Source organism: Symphodus melops (genome assembly GCF_947650265.1).
Source record: "Symphodus melops genome assembly, chromosome: 20".
Taxonomy (NCBI): domain Eukaryota; kingdom Metazoa; phylum Chordata; class Actinopteri; order Labriformes; family Labridae; genus Symphodus; species Symphodus melops.
In genome coordinates, this window is record NC_136710.1 from 6216877 (window position 1) to 6233981 (window position 17105).

The 17105-nt window shown below is 42.2% G+C and overlaps 1 protein-coding gene across 2 annotated transcripts in view; it reads right to left on the reverse strand.

The window, feature by feature from the left end:
- Window positions 1-609: 609 nt before the first annotated feature.
- Window positions 610-17105, reverse strand: part of LOC306841203 (protein phosphatase 3 catalytic subunit alpha) — a 61504-nt gene continuing 45008 nt past the window's right edge. Inside the window, exons 9-14 of one of the 2 annotated variants that reach the window (XM_079370925.1) lie at window positions 11871-11996; window positions 11189-11260; window positions 8237-8321; window positions 7913-8010; window positions 5278-5307; window positions 610-2387 (exon numbers count right to left, since the gene is read on the reverse strand). In XM_079370925.1, coding sequence (XP_079227051.1) covers window positions 2185-2387; window positions 5278-5307; window positions 7913-8010; window positions 8237-8321; window positions 11189-11260; window positions 11871-11996 — 614 coding nt within the window. In that variant the 3' untranslated portion in view covers window positions 610-2184. The remainder of the gene's footprint in view (window positions 2388-5277; window positions 5308-7912; window positions 8011-8236; window positions 8322-11188; window positions 11261-11870; window positions 11997-17105) is intronic. The other variant, XM_079370926.1, reaches the window with a different exon arrangement.

A 17105-nucleotide genomic window follows, 5' to 3' on the forward strand; every position in this document is an offset into this window, starting at 1 on the left:
AAACGAGAGGTTTATTGATTTGTTTTGAGAGTAAATAACTTCACTGGCGCTTAAACCAATTAAATTTGAGCTAAAGTAAAAACACTTTTTATACACAATCATGTGTATCACAAGGAAGGAAGCCACTGTACGGCAAAAATCTTGGCCTCACCTTCGTGGTTTAATCAAACAAGTCACTAATGTTCGTAAAGAGGAAACACCTTTGCGAAGAAATTGCCAAGGAGTACTTTCCTATCTACATTATGACCAGGTGTTGCCAAAATCCTGAGCCGTGGATCCGTACACATAAGAAACACACTAATTTACTGGAGATGTACTAAAAAGCAGAGTAAGGAAGACAACTCTGAAAACCTGTGTTGAACTCTGAAGTGTGTTTAGGTAAGAAATTCCTGCAAGTAAGAATTATGGATGAAAGTGTTTCCTGTAACCTTGTTGGAAAACATCACGTAGCTCTCCGATACAGCTTTATCACTCTGAATGCAAGAAACGCCCGAAGGACTATGTGTATTATGTATTAGATTTTATTTTACATGGTTGCATATTCATCGGTGGAGGACTGTGAGACAGCCCGAGTCACACACGCAAACACACACATACGGGAGAAGCGGCTTCATTTCAAGTTGAAATTCATGCACATTTTTATTGAACAGTTATATAAAATACTTTTTCATAGTTGCAAGTGCATGCCTCATCTGCCAACAGTTTTGAAGTTAAATTACAAAAGCAAGGCTTCATGTCGTGTAATGAATTACTTGGGCACTTAAGCAGTTCTTAAAAAAGATCAAAGTATTTTTTTTGTTGTTTCATCTTAAAGTATTGAGCAGTATCAAACCTGTAACTGATATACAAAGCAGAGTTCCAAATAATAATAGTATTAAGAATCAAATTACACTTTCTGTGGCACATTTACAAAACAGAACAAAACTGATTTTACCTGTTATATGACACAAACAGCTAATCATGCATTTTTGAGTTACACATGTAACCACACACCTCACAAGAATTGTCAAACATGCTTCATTGGACTGTGTGCACTGACAAGCGCAGGTTAAAAATATGATTTCTCATCCATTGTAGATCATTAAATGCTTCAATTACAAAAGAAGTTGAAGGCATAGAGCATCATGGTTTGAATTGAAACTATGCAGATATATCCAGTATATGTTCACTAAAGCGCAATATATTTCAAAACAGGCCTCCACAGCCAAGGTATTCAGATTTTCCATTTCCTTTGTTTGATTTTTATAAAACATGCATAGGCAGACACTTGAAGTTTATTGTATTCTTTTTTTTACACAATATAGGTTCTCTATTTTTACTTTGTTCGCAATACTTATAAAGAGAAAAATTAACACTCAATTCCAGCAAGCCACGATAAATCTACCCCCCCCCCTTCCCTTCCAAAAGAGACAAAAAATAAACATATTTGCAAATGATAGATAGGTAAATGTAAATTCCAGTTATGAAACTCAAGAAAATAGGTATTCATTACGGAGTTATTTAGCCATTATACAGAAAATTCAGGTCAAAGCACACACCAAAAGAACCTGAGGTAAGCATAATATGTACAAAACCATAAAACGTTCCATTATTTGGCATTTCGACAACATTGCAACATTCTTTTTAAGACTGCCTAATTAATTTTCAGAGCTATTTTAAAAGAGTAGCAAAACAAAGTTATCAATAAATAGTCCTTATTTAGTTTGTACACCCTTATATGTTAAAAACATTATCTCATGTTCTGTCCTTTTAGTGCTGTATTTTTGTAAACGTACAATAGTTAGTAAGAAGTTACACGACTTTCCGTTTTGGTGTAAATGAGCAAGGGTCGTTCAAGAAATAAAATTAAAGAAGTCAGCTTTAAGATCTCTCTGTCCCTCTCTCTCTCTCTCTCTCTCTCTGACATACTGCAGTGTGGTGGACAATCAAGCACAACAAAGGCCTGACCAATCAGAAATGTGAACCGGCAATAACTTAGCAGATTTGACTATGAACTAATATTTTGAAGGCATATCCAAAGACTAGCAAGTGAGATGTCCCCCCCCAGTGTGAGCCGTAGATGCCTCTCCTCCTCCGCTCTCTTAACACTCCTTCACCCTTTGCCCCTTTTCTGTGTTGGCGGGCCGCAATGAGGCTGGGGGCGGGTTGGCCCCATCGGCCAAGCTAGCGTCATGCTGCTGGCCTTCACTGGATGTTGCTGCCACTGCTGGTGCTTCCCTTGGCGTCCGTGCCGTTGGTCTCCGAGGACAGCGCCTTGTTGAGCGAGTTCAGGCTGGCGTCGGAGGGCAGGGCATCTCGCCGCGGCGGCATCCTCTCGTTGATGCGGTCCAGACCCTTTGCTTCCGCAAAGCTGGTGATCTTGTGCTGGGGCGAGAAGCCTTTGATGGCTGTTGGTGCAAGAAAAAAATAAAAAAAAGGGGGAGGGGGGGAGGGAGGAAAGGGGAGAGAAATAAGGTTTGATATTACAGGGACAGGATGAAATGATTCAAAGAATGGGGTCACACTTTCTCACACTCAGCACACACATCACCAGACGTCGTTATCTTTCGTTTGTTTTTCTGAGGAAACAAGAATGGAACAACTGCATCTGAGGTACTTGTAGCTAATTTATTGGAAGGAAATCCATGAAGTGTAACTGCAGAGGGCGCTGACACTACTGATTCCTGTGTGATGTAGATCCCTAAAGATATAGTTGTAGAAGAATTGAATACTTCATTGCTCTCAAACATGGAGTTCGATGAGTCAGCTTGCCTGGCCTCAAATAGTGAACGTGTGCTCAAACAGCTAGCTTACATGTGTCGGAGGTAATCAACTTCCTGCTAACATCTCATGACTTCACAATGAATTATGTTTGTTAAACCAGTACACTAATGACACGACTGAAATACAGATCTGTGATACTGAGTGGAGTTCATTTAAGTCAATAGAATATGTTAGCTAAACCATGCTAACTAAACAACACAGCCTACTTCCCAACATGAACTGAAACCTAAAATGTATAATGTCCCCTAACAGTCTGTCTGTAATGGTACGTTTGATTTTGTGTTTTTACACATGGATCAATTCAAAGTTTAGTCATACATTAACAGATAAACGATAGATATAAAAGAATACAACTACTTTATATGAAATGGCAACACATTAACACCATTTGTCGACTTTGTAAAATGATATAACTGCACAGACAAAGGATGAAATAATCCTTCTAAATCTAAAGTGGGGACGTCTGAACATCAGGGTCAACAGGTTTTCACGGAGCGATCAGTCCGTCAGTAATCACATCTGCTGGCATCCGTCTATGATGCTGGACCATCTCGGCCATTTTTTATTGTCCGATTTGTATGCACTCAAAATAAAATGGTTATGTTTTTTTCTACGCAGCCACGTTCATGAACGTCTGAAGACCCCGGAAATCCAGATCGTCCCGTCACGTCACAGATAAGAAAAAGAACATTTAAAAAAAAAAAAAAAAAAAAGCAAAAACAACAAAAGGGGGAGAAGGAAGAGCGATCAAAGAGACCAAAGAAGAACGAGGGGACAGAAAACACTGAAACACTGGAGAGGAGCCCACTGAGACATTCACTTCCACAGAAGAGGACCACGTTTGAGACTGAGCTCACGTACAAAGACACTACAGAGGTACTTGGGGTGCTAACGACTTGTTTAGTCTGCTTGGAGCATGCAGCAATTAAGGGTTGACTGGAGGTTATGAGGGGTGGAGGCCACGATGACATTCAGACTGGAGGAACAGCTGCTTTATTCAAATACCTTGAAATGAAGGAAATCAGGCTGATCTGATACAATGGCACCTTTTTTTTTTTTTTTTTTTTCTTCCAACCTGAACATTATGTTTTCGATTCAATTAGAGGTCTTGATTTTTTCCCCCCAGCTTGATCTGAATTCATTTCAGGCCATTTTGAACTGTGCAAAGTTGAACCGTTGTCACCTCCACCGTTCATAAAGGCCGGGCCGGTCTTAATGGGGATATCAACTATGATTGCAAAGAAGATGACCCTTTACTAAATGAGCGAAGGGGGCATCAGTTTTTTTTTTCCTTCCCCCCCCCCCCCCCCCCCCCCCAGGACAATTTGGGGAGTGTGGAGTGGGGCGTGATGGGTAGCGTAGTTGTGTTGCTGCATAGCACAGGTCAGACACAGGTTATTAGCAGCTCACAGGAAAGAACACGACACAGCAGGGCCACAGAGGATCCACATGGAGAGAGAAGCAGAGAAGTGTCTCGACACTACAACGGACTGTCCTCTGTGGGGCTAAAGAGGAAGTACTGCACAATTCCAACGTAAATAGCAGCTGGCAGACTACTATTTAGCTCGCAGTTGAGGTTGTTCTTGCGCCAAAGAAAAAAAAAAGAAAACAAAAAAAGAAAAAAGGTTTTAGGGAGACTCCGATTTGGATTTCAAAGCCTCCTGTGGAGCATTTCTCTCTCTTCTAATTTGGATTCAACTCTAAAAGAAAGCTGTGTTATTGTTTTATTTACGCAACAGCAACAACAATGCACAACTGCTTCAGCCGTTTCAAAGGGGAAATGCCATTTTTATCTTTCATAGCAAGATTTCACTGGATTGTGTGAGGGCAGAGCAAGGGCGACCAACTCTGTGACTTTGACCAAACATCGCCGTCTCCCGAGGCCTGTGACACTCTGGTTACTGTAGCTCCGCCTATGTGGGATTTCTGAGGCCGATACAGACGTGCATGAGCATATTTACATGCCACTGTTTCTGAATGACCTCAATAGATCTCGATGTATCTACCAGATGACCTGAGGATGGCCATGTATATACGCCTCCTGATGACTTTTCATGAGAAAGCAGGAATACAGATTTTTCTACGTGTCTCACAACTTTTTTTTTTTTTAAACTATATGCAAGCACTGAATGAAGCTCAAATATTCTTTAAAGTGTTTTTTTCTTTTCTAAGCTTGCAATAAGCTGCAGTCTTCCAGGAGAATGTCTTGAAGGATTTGCTTTGCGCTCACTCTAAATCACAGTCTGCTCTCTGTGATTTTGAAATCTGTGCTATGAAATCCCTTCCCCTTTAAAACTTGTGTGACCACAGGATTTCCTAATTACTTACTTCTTTTTTGTTGTTGTCTCCATTAATACTATACCACAGTTTGTTAGCCCAAACACCCAACACACTCTATTCAAGCACCAGCGAGATGGATGAGAATAAAAAAAACAAAAAAAAAACAAACCCAGCCGACCCCCTTTTGTCTATTGCCATGAAAAGCAACAGAAGAGGGCAGCCAGACCCATTTACCTTCGTCAGCCTCAATAGCTTCAATAGTAGCTGAAGAGAAGAAGAGGGGGGTTGCAAAACGAATGAGAGAAGTGAGCAGAGGAGTTCAATTTGTCCCAGGAACAAAGTCAATGAGCAGCAAAGACAGCCAATGCTGACAACAAAGGTTAACTTCAACTCCACATTTTATGATCAAAGACACATGGATGTTAGCAAAGAAAGGGACAAGAAGAGGAAGAGGGATGAGCCTTAGCTTTTTGATGAGTTCCAGATCTGTAAAAGGGAAGGCGACAAACGTTTGTGGCAGTGAGCGACCTCATGGGGCAAGGACTGCATCTTTGAGGTAAAACATCTGACAAGGAATCAGTGCGGTGGTGATTGAAATAATGAAGACTGCGGGGACCGACGGCGACAGCAGATAAAGCTGGGAATATATCAGCGCTGTCGTTTACACAACGACACACATACATGGAAGGGAGGGGAGTCGAAAGAATGGAGAACAGGGAAACGTTGAAAGTGACTGCTTTCATTGCTCAGGTGTTAATGTCGAAAATCGAAGCGCGTTGGACACATGGAGCAGCGTTACAGGTGTGTGGTGCGCAGCATGAAGCAGCATCTGGAACTGCAGAGTGAACGTCTTTTGATATGAAATATCAAAAGAGCTGGCTTACGTTTGTGAAGTGTGAGGGGCGGGAAGACACCTTTGGTTTGAACCACTTACCAAGTTTTTTTTTTTTTAGTTTTTTTTTTTTTTACAGTCATCGTTGAGTTCAAAAAAAAAAAAAAAACACAAGTCAACATAGAGTACACGTGTGTAAAATCAGCTCTATACACAAAGACAGGGATGAGGCAGAGGGGTGATGGCAGAGAAACAGCTGAACAGTACTACAGACTACGCAGCACACCGTCATGATGATGTTGGAGAGGTTGAAAGAAAAAAAAAAAAAAAAAAGGTACAAAAGTAACCCACTGGAAAACAGAATGGCTTGATGGGAGTCGACATTGTAGTAGAAGCACTGTGTCGTCTGCGTAAAGGCGGAGCACGAGCTGATTCTACCAATGTCGCAGCAGGAATCTCTGAACATCCCTCTACTTCCACTGACCTCCTCTTTTTCCTATCAGCTCTGCCCAACATGGCTTCACTGTCTCTACTCTACACTGGATGTGATCCAGTCGAGGAAAGGTGCCGGGTGTCTTTCTTTCTTCATGCACTCCTGGCTGTTAAAATTATGAACTGTCTTGTTACATTTATTTAGCTCCACTTTATTTAATTCTCTTCGAGAAGAAGGTCAAGAAAACAAAGATGTGCAGAACGCGAGCACAGGTCTCTTATATGTGACCGCTCCTGTCACCTGCTGTTCTGTCTGTTATGTCAGTAAAAACACTCTTGGTGTGGTTTTGTTGCTTTAGCTTAACTTAGTCTGGCACGGGCAGCAGCAGACGTAGCTACACTCGAGGTAGTTATATCTTTTCGAAAAGACGATATCAAGGCAACCTGCTGACTTAATGACTTCTTGTATTCTGGAAGACATGATATCATGTTCACACTCACATTTAAGCTTAAGCATTGAACAAATGATACGTGTGCCTGCTTCAGAGTCAAAGAGGGGCGATCTGAACGCTGGTTCTTAGCTTCATGCTAGCTGGTATTGTGAGAGGAGAGGGAAGTTGTCTGGATTTCTGCTTCACTTTGTGAATGAAAGGGCAGACTGCAGCTATGGCCCTTTTATTCACAGCTGGTTGTGTCAATTCCAATTCATCCTTTGAATCACAGAGGGCCCTGTCTCTATCCCGACAGAGCACTGCTGAGACTAACAGCTGGCGCACGAAATGGACGGCAAAAGCGGCCATTTTTCTTTCAAGAGTCCGAGTAAAATTGAGATTGTTTGTGAAGGCGTTTCCAGAAAAAGTCTTAACATCCTGTTTGCGGCAGCTTGTCAGACTTATTTTAGGGAGTGTTTGGAATTCAACAGAGGAGGGTGAACTGAACTCTAAACTGGTCTCACAAAAATGAAAAAAGGAAAAAGAAAGAAAAAAAAAAAAAAGAACACAACAGAATACTTGCACAACCGATTATACCTGCAGTTTCTAGGGAGAAAGGAGAAAGAAAAGATACAGGTAATATTTGAGATAAAACCAGTGGAATACAGGAAGAGACGGGGATGGGGAGACAGGGTATTAATGCGAGACATCGGGAGGGAGACATTCAAGGAGACGAGGGGCAAAGAAAAATCGGATATTGTCTAGAAAGGGAGACGTGTGTAGGAAATATAACTAGTCATTTATCCGGTGGAAAATACTACAGTGACACACATTAGAGTTGAAAGAGGCTTCCTAGAGCAGCTGTTATGATTTAGGAGAAGCTCACCAAAGGGATACTGACTGACTGAAGCTGCCAAAAATATTTAACTACACTCAGGAGTTCACGTGTGAGGCAGCACTTTTAACCTCCAGGATCCTCCGTGAGGAGGGGGGGGGGGGGGGTCTGTGTACAGTGTCTTCTTCACACTGAGCTAGCACTTCACGCAGGCTTTCGCTGTGTAAGGGGGATTTATGTGTGTGAGACTCTGGTTCTGGGGGCCTATAGAGGGGGGTGGGGTGGGGGGGGGGGGGGGGGGGTGGGGATGGGGGGTGGAGCACTCTGTGATAGACTTACCATTCTGCAGCTTCTCTTTGCCACCGGACAGCACTCCGCTTGGTAGCATGCCTGTCGGGGTCAGTCCCTTCAGCGTCAACACGCTCTCACTCTCCTCTCTGAAAGGACAACACGCGATTTTAAACTTAGAAGTCATGCGCGTTTTGGACAATCCATTACCTACGGAATAAAAACAAAAAAACAAACAAAAAAAACAAAACACAAGCTTCTCGTTTCGCGCGATTGTCTTTGAGCAGTTCTTTCGAATGAAACAAGAAGCTGGTTTCAGCAGGGTATCACACAAAAACGAACACATCCTTTGAGTTATTCTCCATGTTTGCGTACCTGAGGACAGAAAATACTCTGGCCATCTTGCCAATGGCACGGATCTTGTTGCGAATGACTTCCTTACGGGCAGAAGCCGTGGCACCTGGAAGGGGTCACAAGTTGGACACAGTCATACAAATGTGACTTAGGTATACTTGATGTTGTCCTGTAGAGGTGCAAACAGGACTGCTGAGTGTTCTGTGTGTGTGTGTGTTGTGATCACTACATGCCTTCTCATTCACTTTTAAAGAAAGTGCTGAGACGGGGCCGGTCTCTTGGACTATTAGTTGTATCCGGTGGTGCATCAGACCAACACAATGCAAACACAATGTGGTTATTGAGGCCTGAATTTCAGATCAGACTAAAATCATGTTCAATCCACCCACAGGTCACGACAACTCAGCAACTCTTAGGTATTCAGTGCACTCGTGCTGCCCTCTCTGTAGTGAACCAGCAGGTAAGTCCCTTTAACTCCTACATACTTTTTTTTTTTTTTTTTTTCACATGCACCTTTAAAACCATGTTACATCATCTGTAAGTGGCCAAACTCATCCGCATCAGCACGTTCTATGAGCACACGATACGTGTTTTCCTCTGCTGTGTTTGGTTGCACAAATTTAGCAGGATTTTTCCAGGACTGGAAAACAAAACTGTATGTTTGAAAGGGGGGCGGGATAACGCTTTCAGGGCCCGAGGGAGCCGGCTTGGAAAATGTGTGAGTATGAAGGATGGAAATGAAGCTGATGTGTGGCTGGGGAGAGGGAGGAGCTGACAGTCTGATGTCAAGTTGAAGACTTCCTATCTTTTTCTCAGTTGAGTACACCATCAGTACTTTCAAATACATTTAGTACAGGATGTTGTCTCCTGCCAAAGCACTTCTCCTTTAATGTGTGCAGGGAATACCTCAAAACAATGAGTATGACAGTCAATAAATAAATCCAACCTTTAAGTTTACAGATAACACGACTTTCTAAAAGACTCATTAGTATTGTTAGAAAGAGTGTTAAACAGTGACGTTAGTGGATAACCCAGAAAGCAAGCACATCTATCTACCTGTGCACACCCGTGCGTCTATTATGTGTACCTTTTTTGGGGGGATATATTAGCTGTCCTTCTCATGTAACACCCCCAGAAGAGAAGACAAAAGAAACGAAAAGAGAGATGAGTGGATGGCTGTAGAATGAAACAGGAGGCGGCAGAAAGGAGGCGGACAGTGAAGTAAGAAGCGAGAGAGCACAACAAGTGAAAAGAAAAGCGATGCCCTGAACACAAAACTCTGGAAAACAGACACACACAAAAAAAAAATGTAATTAGATGAGACAAACCAAGGTAGTGAGGACATCACGACACGAGTGAGAGAAAGAAGATCAGGCACACGGAATCTGTGAATTTGAATTTCTGCTTGACTTTGAGGTTGGAAATATCAACATCACAGAAATTGGAAACCATGGAAACAACAGCAGATACAGAGAAAGGCAACCAAAAAGGATTATGAATGATGAGAGGATGAGTGAGGAAGATGAAGGAAAAATACAGAAGAAATGAGCTCAGAAGGAAACAGAAACGTTAGAATGAGGCAAATAATGGTGAACACGATCAGAGTGGGTGCAGAATGAAGAGATGTTAGAGGATGATAGATTATATGAGGAAATGAACAGTGGAGGATTTCAATATGATCAATGTGAATTAAATTCAAGTTTTATTTTTTGAAGTAGAAAATCAGGGTCTGAAATCAACACCTAGCAGGTAAATCTCAGATGGCTGTCTGACACATTACAAGTAAAAGTTTAAACATTTATTTTTGGTGCTTTTTTCTGTCGTTATTGTAGAAATATGACGGCGGGAACCAGGGACAGAGAGAGTGGGGAACGACATGCGGGAAAAGAGCCATACGTGGGGCCCTAAGCCTGTGGGACTAAAGCCTCTGCACATGGGGCGCGCCCAGACCACCCAGCCACCAGCAACCCTTTTAGTACAAGTTTGTATTTAGTATAACATCTTATTATCTCACTGACATGTACTTAAAAAAGTGCTTATGTGACACAAAAATGACATTTTATTATTTTAGCTGGGATGCTTTGTTGTTGAACTTTTATTTACTCACAACTATGAAAATCATTTCTTACCCTGATCGTATTTTTTTTAGGATTTACCACTCCTTCATATTTAGATTGAATAGTTACCGTTTGTATGATGAATAAATTGAATTCCTTCTGCACACATAAGACGGCTTATTCTTTCAAAACTAGTCCAATTAAAATGTCCGTTTTACTTTTCTTGTCCTTTTTTTTTTTTTACACAACTTGTGCAGATTCCTCGATGTCTTCTATGTTTCAGAAGTGTTTATGTTTACAAAAAAAAAACCTGTTAGAATCTGGTGATATCCTGACACTCCACCCTTGGGTGCTGTTTACAGATTAAAAATGTGCGTCAGTAAACACAAAGACAGAAGCAGGCGAGGTCGGGGAGGGGGGGGGGTTGCGATGAGATCATTTCCTGTTTGTCAAAAAGGGGTCGGGAAAGCAGAGGGGAAACTGGTCATCTCATCGTAGATACACTGTGACCCGGTTCACACAGACGACTTGAACTTTCTACGGTCATATGATAAGAGAAGGCATAAATTATGTCTGACCAGCAGCAGTTTAAGCCCCAGAGGACGAGCACTACAGAGCCATCTAGTAATACAACATACTAAATATGAAGTATTTTCAAGCTTCAAAGAATTGAAGAATCGATTCAGATTTGTCAAGTGTAAACAGATTCTGGATGAATATGTCGAAGAATCAAAATGTTTATTATTGGCAGAGCAGCTATGCCATTTAAAAAAAAAAAAAAAAACCCACATAGAATATACCGCATGTGCATCACATTAAACATAGAGTGTTTATGTGGTAGTCCCATCAGCAGAGGTCTCCCTCTAGTGGACGCACACTGCACTGCAGGGAGGACTGTGTTGAATGGTTTGCTTACCGTCCAGCTCCTCGTCAGTCGTCAGCTCGTCGTTGGAGCAGATGCTCAAAACATTCACGAGCATTTCAGTCACTATGAAGAAACAGGAATATAGATGTTTTCTTTTTTAAATTCAAATATTATACAGTATAAGTATTGAATGTGGCAAGCTTTCCTATGTCATGTCGTGCTGGTTGGAGTAACAAGAATGCACTCGAGTGACCTCCCTGCACCTCCAGTAAACTGTGTCCGTCATTCACCTTGCAACATTGTGAGGTAACGGCCCGTGTCGTAGGGTCACACCCAAGATGGGCTTCCGGGACTGAGTGCGTCAGTCATAGCTGTGTGTGATTTACTGACACAGATGTGTCACAGTTATAACAGGAGGGGGGGGGAGGGTCACTGAACTCAACTCAACCAAATGCCTGGATAATCTCAAGATAATGCCAACTTCAGAAAATAGACCCTCCAGCATGTTGAAATGTATCCTTGCATGTTTGCAGGTTATTAGTTGATAAATCACGTGTTGTAAGTATTGTAAATATGAACTATGACTGATGACATTTATCTGTGTTCATAACTGGGAAATTTTAGGGCTAACTCTGGAAACTCAGCGTTCTTAAAACTTATTAGAGCAAACATCTGGTTAAACTGTTTGCACTCACTGCCTGCCCGTTGTTTCTGTGCGTGTATACATGCTCACCCTTCTCTCCGACAAAGGGCAGTGACCAGGTGAAAACGTCCATGAAGTTAGGCAGCCAGTAAGGGTGAGGTGAGCAGTTGAACTGTCGGATGTTCATCACGTTGTTCTCGTACTTCAGCACTGCCGCTGTGGGGGGGGGGGGGGGGGGGGGGGGGGGGGGGGGGGAGAGAGAGAACAAGACAGGGAAGCAGGTGGATGTTAAAATATGTCCAAATGTGTACGGTATGATAATATGATTTGCTTTCGCTCGGGTCTCTGGACACACCGGATGAATTATGGTCAAACATCTTGTAAACCACTTTCAGTTTTTTCAGTTCGTCAACATTCACAATCCGCTCAAAAAAACTCAAAACAATTCTACTTCTTCTGCTTTAATGTGCAAGAAAATCATGTTGTATCACAGCTTGAAAATGTCGACCAATGTAAATATAAACTACAATGCAGCTATTTGATTGTGTTCAGACTATCTGCAAATGGCTACCTGTGCTAAGTATATGTATATTAAAAAAAACAACAAAAAAAAAAACAGACATCCCTATTTTCCTCCTGAAAAGTTTCAGATTGCACATGACAATCTAACTATGATCAGACGAGATAAAACATCAGATCCTCATTAAGGTCCAGGTCCATTACAGCCCCCATCCTGTTCCCAACCACCACTCAGGAGTACTATGTGGCTTCAGCAGCCCATCAAGCTATCAGCCAGATGGAGAGAGACCACAGAGTACTTAGCGTGAGGTGCCAGAAAACCTAACCCAAACTCTAACATTACAAACATGAAAAAAAAGAGAACTAAATACTTTTTACACTTTAACTGCTTTTTGAAATCTAACACTTCGCAATGGATTAACCAAAAACGTTTTTCTAATGTGAAGTTTCTGGCTCTTCTTGTTGTCTGCCTTCCCTGGTTAATGATTCATTAGCTGCAGGTGTTGTGCAGACGTGTGAGTAAAAAATTGGCAGTTGTTTCAGATCTCCAATTGGCTGTAAAACACTTCAGACTTCTAATTTGTCCAAAACACAGCAAAAAATACAAAAAGCCAAAACACCTCTACTGAACTGTACTCTGGATTGAACACAACATTTTGTCAGACACTGTCAGTCAACCTCTGCTTCCTGACAGTGAATAGAGGATCTGGCAAAACTACCTGCACAGGATGATGTATTAACAACAGAATCTGTCAATCTTTCCCTCCGACAGGACGGATAATAAATAGGAGGATTTGCAAACTGCTCTACAAACTGCACAAGTATCTAAATGAAGGTAGCTAGGGTTTGGTAGGGGGAGAAAAAAAATAATCAATGTCCCTTTTCCCCTCTCCGGAACATTTCCTCTGCGTATTGATTACCGCCCCCACAGGGTGAAACATGTCTGTCATCACAGAAACACATGGCTCAGCATTTGGGATCCATGCGGCCGGGCAATTTTCATTAGTTAACAGAAAACCATCAATTTCTGGTGAGGAGGGACGGAGAGAGGAGCCAGAGACAGGAAGCTAAGGTAATGACAGCTATGGACTCTGGAGCAGGATCATTTTGTGGTGGTCAGAATGAAACCAAGAGAGACAACTGCTTGACGACATCGTCATCAAAGTGTTGCTTTTGGATGGAAAATATCAATATTTATGTTGTATAACCACAAGAAGGCTTCAGGTTATTAGCTAGAAATAGTGAGAAGTGGCCTTTTTTTCTTTTTTGCTTTCTCACCAACTAAGATGAGATATCACTTTGATTTGTGTGTGCTAAATAAGAAGCCAGTTAGCTTAGCAAAAAGACTTGCTACTGTTGACCTTCTTTAATGTCCCTTGGCTCCTTGTGTTGACAAAACAAGCAAGAATCTATCAAACAGTCCGGTGTATGACCTCTTTAACAAATCATGTATGTGAACTATCACTCACTGCACTCGAGTACATGAATATGTTACATTTCTTGAAAAGGGGGGGATAGCCATTTTAATGCTAAAAATATCTCATAATGAAGAGAAGAGATTAGGGCCACTGATTTTCACCCCCTCCGCCCCCAATAATAAACAACACACCAGGTACAAACATTTTGCCACTTAGCTTAGCTTGTCAAATTAGCATAAAGACTGCAACAAACTAGCAAGCAGCGATTAGCATTTCTTAGTGTCCTCTTATCATCCTCCCGACCCCTCAGGATGACAACAAAACTACAGAAATCCATGAAATAGTCTGCGATATAACCCTCTTTGTATTATTTAAGCTTTTACATTACGAACTCAAAGGAGGAGAGTTCAGCAGCTCGTGTCCTTGTGCATATAGGAGAGGAGATGGGGAATAACAAACTTGTCATTCAACTGACTACGTAGCAGTAGAAAAAACATGTGGAAGCCATGTCCATTCTAAGGAGGCATTCAGAGTATTTGTGTCTGTACTTTATTAAGTTTTCTTTCAATGTCTTATCTTCACAATGGTATCTGTGTGACACTGACATAGAAACCACCTCCAATCACTGACAACAGAACGCACCACGTGACCTCTCCCATGATTAAGAGACAGTGTGGGTGCTGAAGAATACACGAGAGCTGCCAGACATAAATATATCCCTGCTGCATATAGACGCCCTCTCTCTTTCATAAGCCGGCCCAGACTGGTGGCCCAGATCTGGGGAAAGCGGACACCTGGGCTGGGTCACCATGGGGAGACTTTCCTGCCTCGGCCTCTCTCGGGGGTCAGGAATAGCAAGTCATCAAACCTGGCATCCCAAGCAGCTGTAACCTCAGTCGCAACACGAATGGGGTCAGACAACATCCTGCTAGGCCGGGGTTTGCCTCAGTGTGTGTGTGTGTGTGTGCGCGCGCAATCAATGAGGCATGTTAATGTATATAGTGCAGTAACTATGCAATCAATTTGTTCCCTCAAGTATTGCAAAACATGAAATAATGCTGCCATCACTATTAAATCCAAAGTTGCACATGTGCTCCCGCATATTCTCTGAACTAACAGATGAGAATCTGTACACTTTATAATTACTGTGGCATTGTTATCGATATCAGCACAAAACAGTACAACCCAATCCAATAAGTAAATCCCAGCCTTGCTCTGACACACTCCGCTCAGACGGGGCCGGGGGTGTTTATGCGTGTGTGTTGGTGTGTGTGTGTGTGTGTGTGTGAGCATGAAAGCAGTCGCACGCGTGGGCAGCCTTTGCATAAACATCACATACTGCATAAACATGGTCGAGGCACTTGATTGAATGCAGCCATGGAGGCCCGGAGGGAAAAAAGGCAGAGCGGGGGAGAAGGTCAGCTCCCCCGCCGTCGCTCCTTCAATTCGGATTCCCTTTAAAGGAACAGACACCCGACAACCTCCCCCGTACAAAACAAAACACGATGATCGTGCTCTAGGTACGAGCAGATCAAGGCCCACTTTCTTTCTTTCTTTTTTTGGGATGGGGTGGGCGGTGGGGTGGATGTGGCATTTAACCTGCAGATATGGACTTACAGGAGCAGCATTTTGTTGCCCTAATGAAAAGAACACGCATTACTCCTGTTTGAGCGCACAATTTTATGCAAAGTTATTCCTCATACAGCAGGAGGGCACAGCTCTAGAGGTGACCAGCTGTGAGATCAGTATTAAAGTCTTGTGTTAAATCTAACGCTGCATGACAGCCACTAGATGTCTCTGCAGCTCTGGTGCTGCCTATCAGGGTAGCTGAGGCCAATCCTGCTGCCACGGTAACACAGATATTGTGAGGCTCATTAATTATTCATAAGGGAGTACCTTGAGCTGGTTTCCCCGGTAACGATGACTGTTAAATCTGCTCTGAGATCAGGGGGGAGATTCCCACTGTCCTGTCCTGTTGCTTAACGCTGACTGCGTCTGTCTCCATGGCCTCTCGTATCGAGTTCCAGCGGATTAGTATTCCATTTTGAGTGTTTAGACCTCCCTCTGTCCGTTTCATAGAGCCCTCGACTTCCATTAGATGTCAGACTTGTGGTTGGTTGGAACTGAATGTTCTTGTACAGTGGAAAACTGCATGAACGATTTCTCATGGTCGCTTCATAAAGTAATGAGTCAGTTTAGGGAAAAAAAAAAAAAAAAAAAAAAAGCAGAGAACTGTGGTGAATGGCTGTCATGATCGCTCAAGGATGACATTAGGACAAAATACCTGTTCATGTGTGACAAATGACAGAGTACCCTAACAGGTCTTTTTTGATTTCAATAGAAATCTATGACTCACTTAAAACCACATCTAAGGGTAATGAACAGAAAGACTTAATGCCTGCAAATATGTGAGTAAGGAATAAAAAACTTGCTAGCTATTCTTTTAAAATCGAAAATATGTAGAAGGTTTTTGCTATTTTGTATAAATATGGTTTATAAAATATCCTAACCCACGGGCCGCTAATGTATTTTCCATGAACTTTCAACTGGATTTCACGGTCTAATTACATTTTTGATGGCGACCTGTAATAAAAAAACAAAAACAAAAAAAAAAACAGTTTGAGACTAAAACCATCCTGACTGTTGTTTTCAACTTGAAATTATTATGATCTTAAAAAAGTCTTTTTCAAGGTTCACAAAGTAATTTCTGGATCGTTTAACCTCTGCTCGTGGTCTACTGAAATGGACGGTTTGCTCAGTTGTTCTGAACACATCTTGATATGAAGTGTTTTGAGAAGAGAAAGATTGAACCTGGAGTTGAAAAAAAAAGAAAAAAAAAAAAAGAAGACTTGGAGTAATAAATCATTCAATCTAAACGTAACCGGCCATCTCACCAGTATTTTGTTTCTAAGACTCAGATCCTCGTTGTTATGGAAGAAGAAGGGCCTTCCCAGTACGACATAACAGAGTCCATTTTTCTGGTGTGGTGCAGCCTGAAAAGTTCTGTAACTGACTCTTGTTTACAGGAAAGTGAAGGAAAGCCCGGTAATGACCAGAGTGATAACAGATGGGTGGGCATCTGCAGACGGGGGGGAACGCTTCTCGCTGGCACTTGTGACAAGAGGTGGGAAAAAAATGAAATCCCTGCTGTGCTGCCGTCATCACTGCCCCAGCTTCCATCCTGCTATTTATTCCAGAGGCAGGGCCAGGAGCCAATCATACCACTGCATTTAACTCCTCTTCAAATCACACATCTCGGTTACTCACCAACCAATCAGCACATGACCGAGGCAGGACATGATGTAAAAAAAGGAAACGTTGTCAAGTTAGACTGGAAAATGAAGCAGATGGATTCTAAAGGGAAGTTGACATTATTGTTTAAGCTACC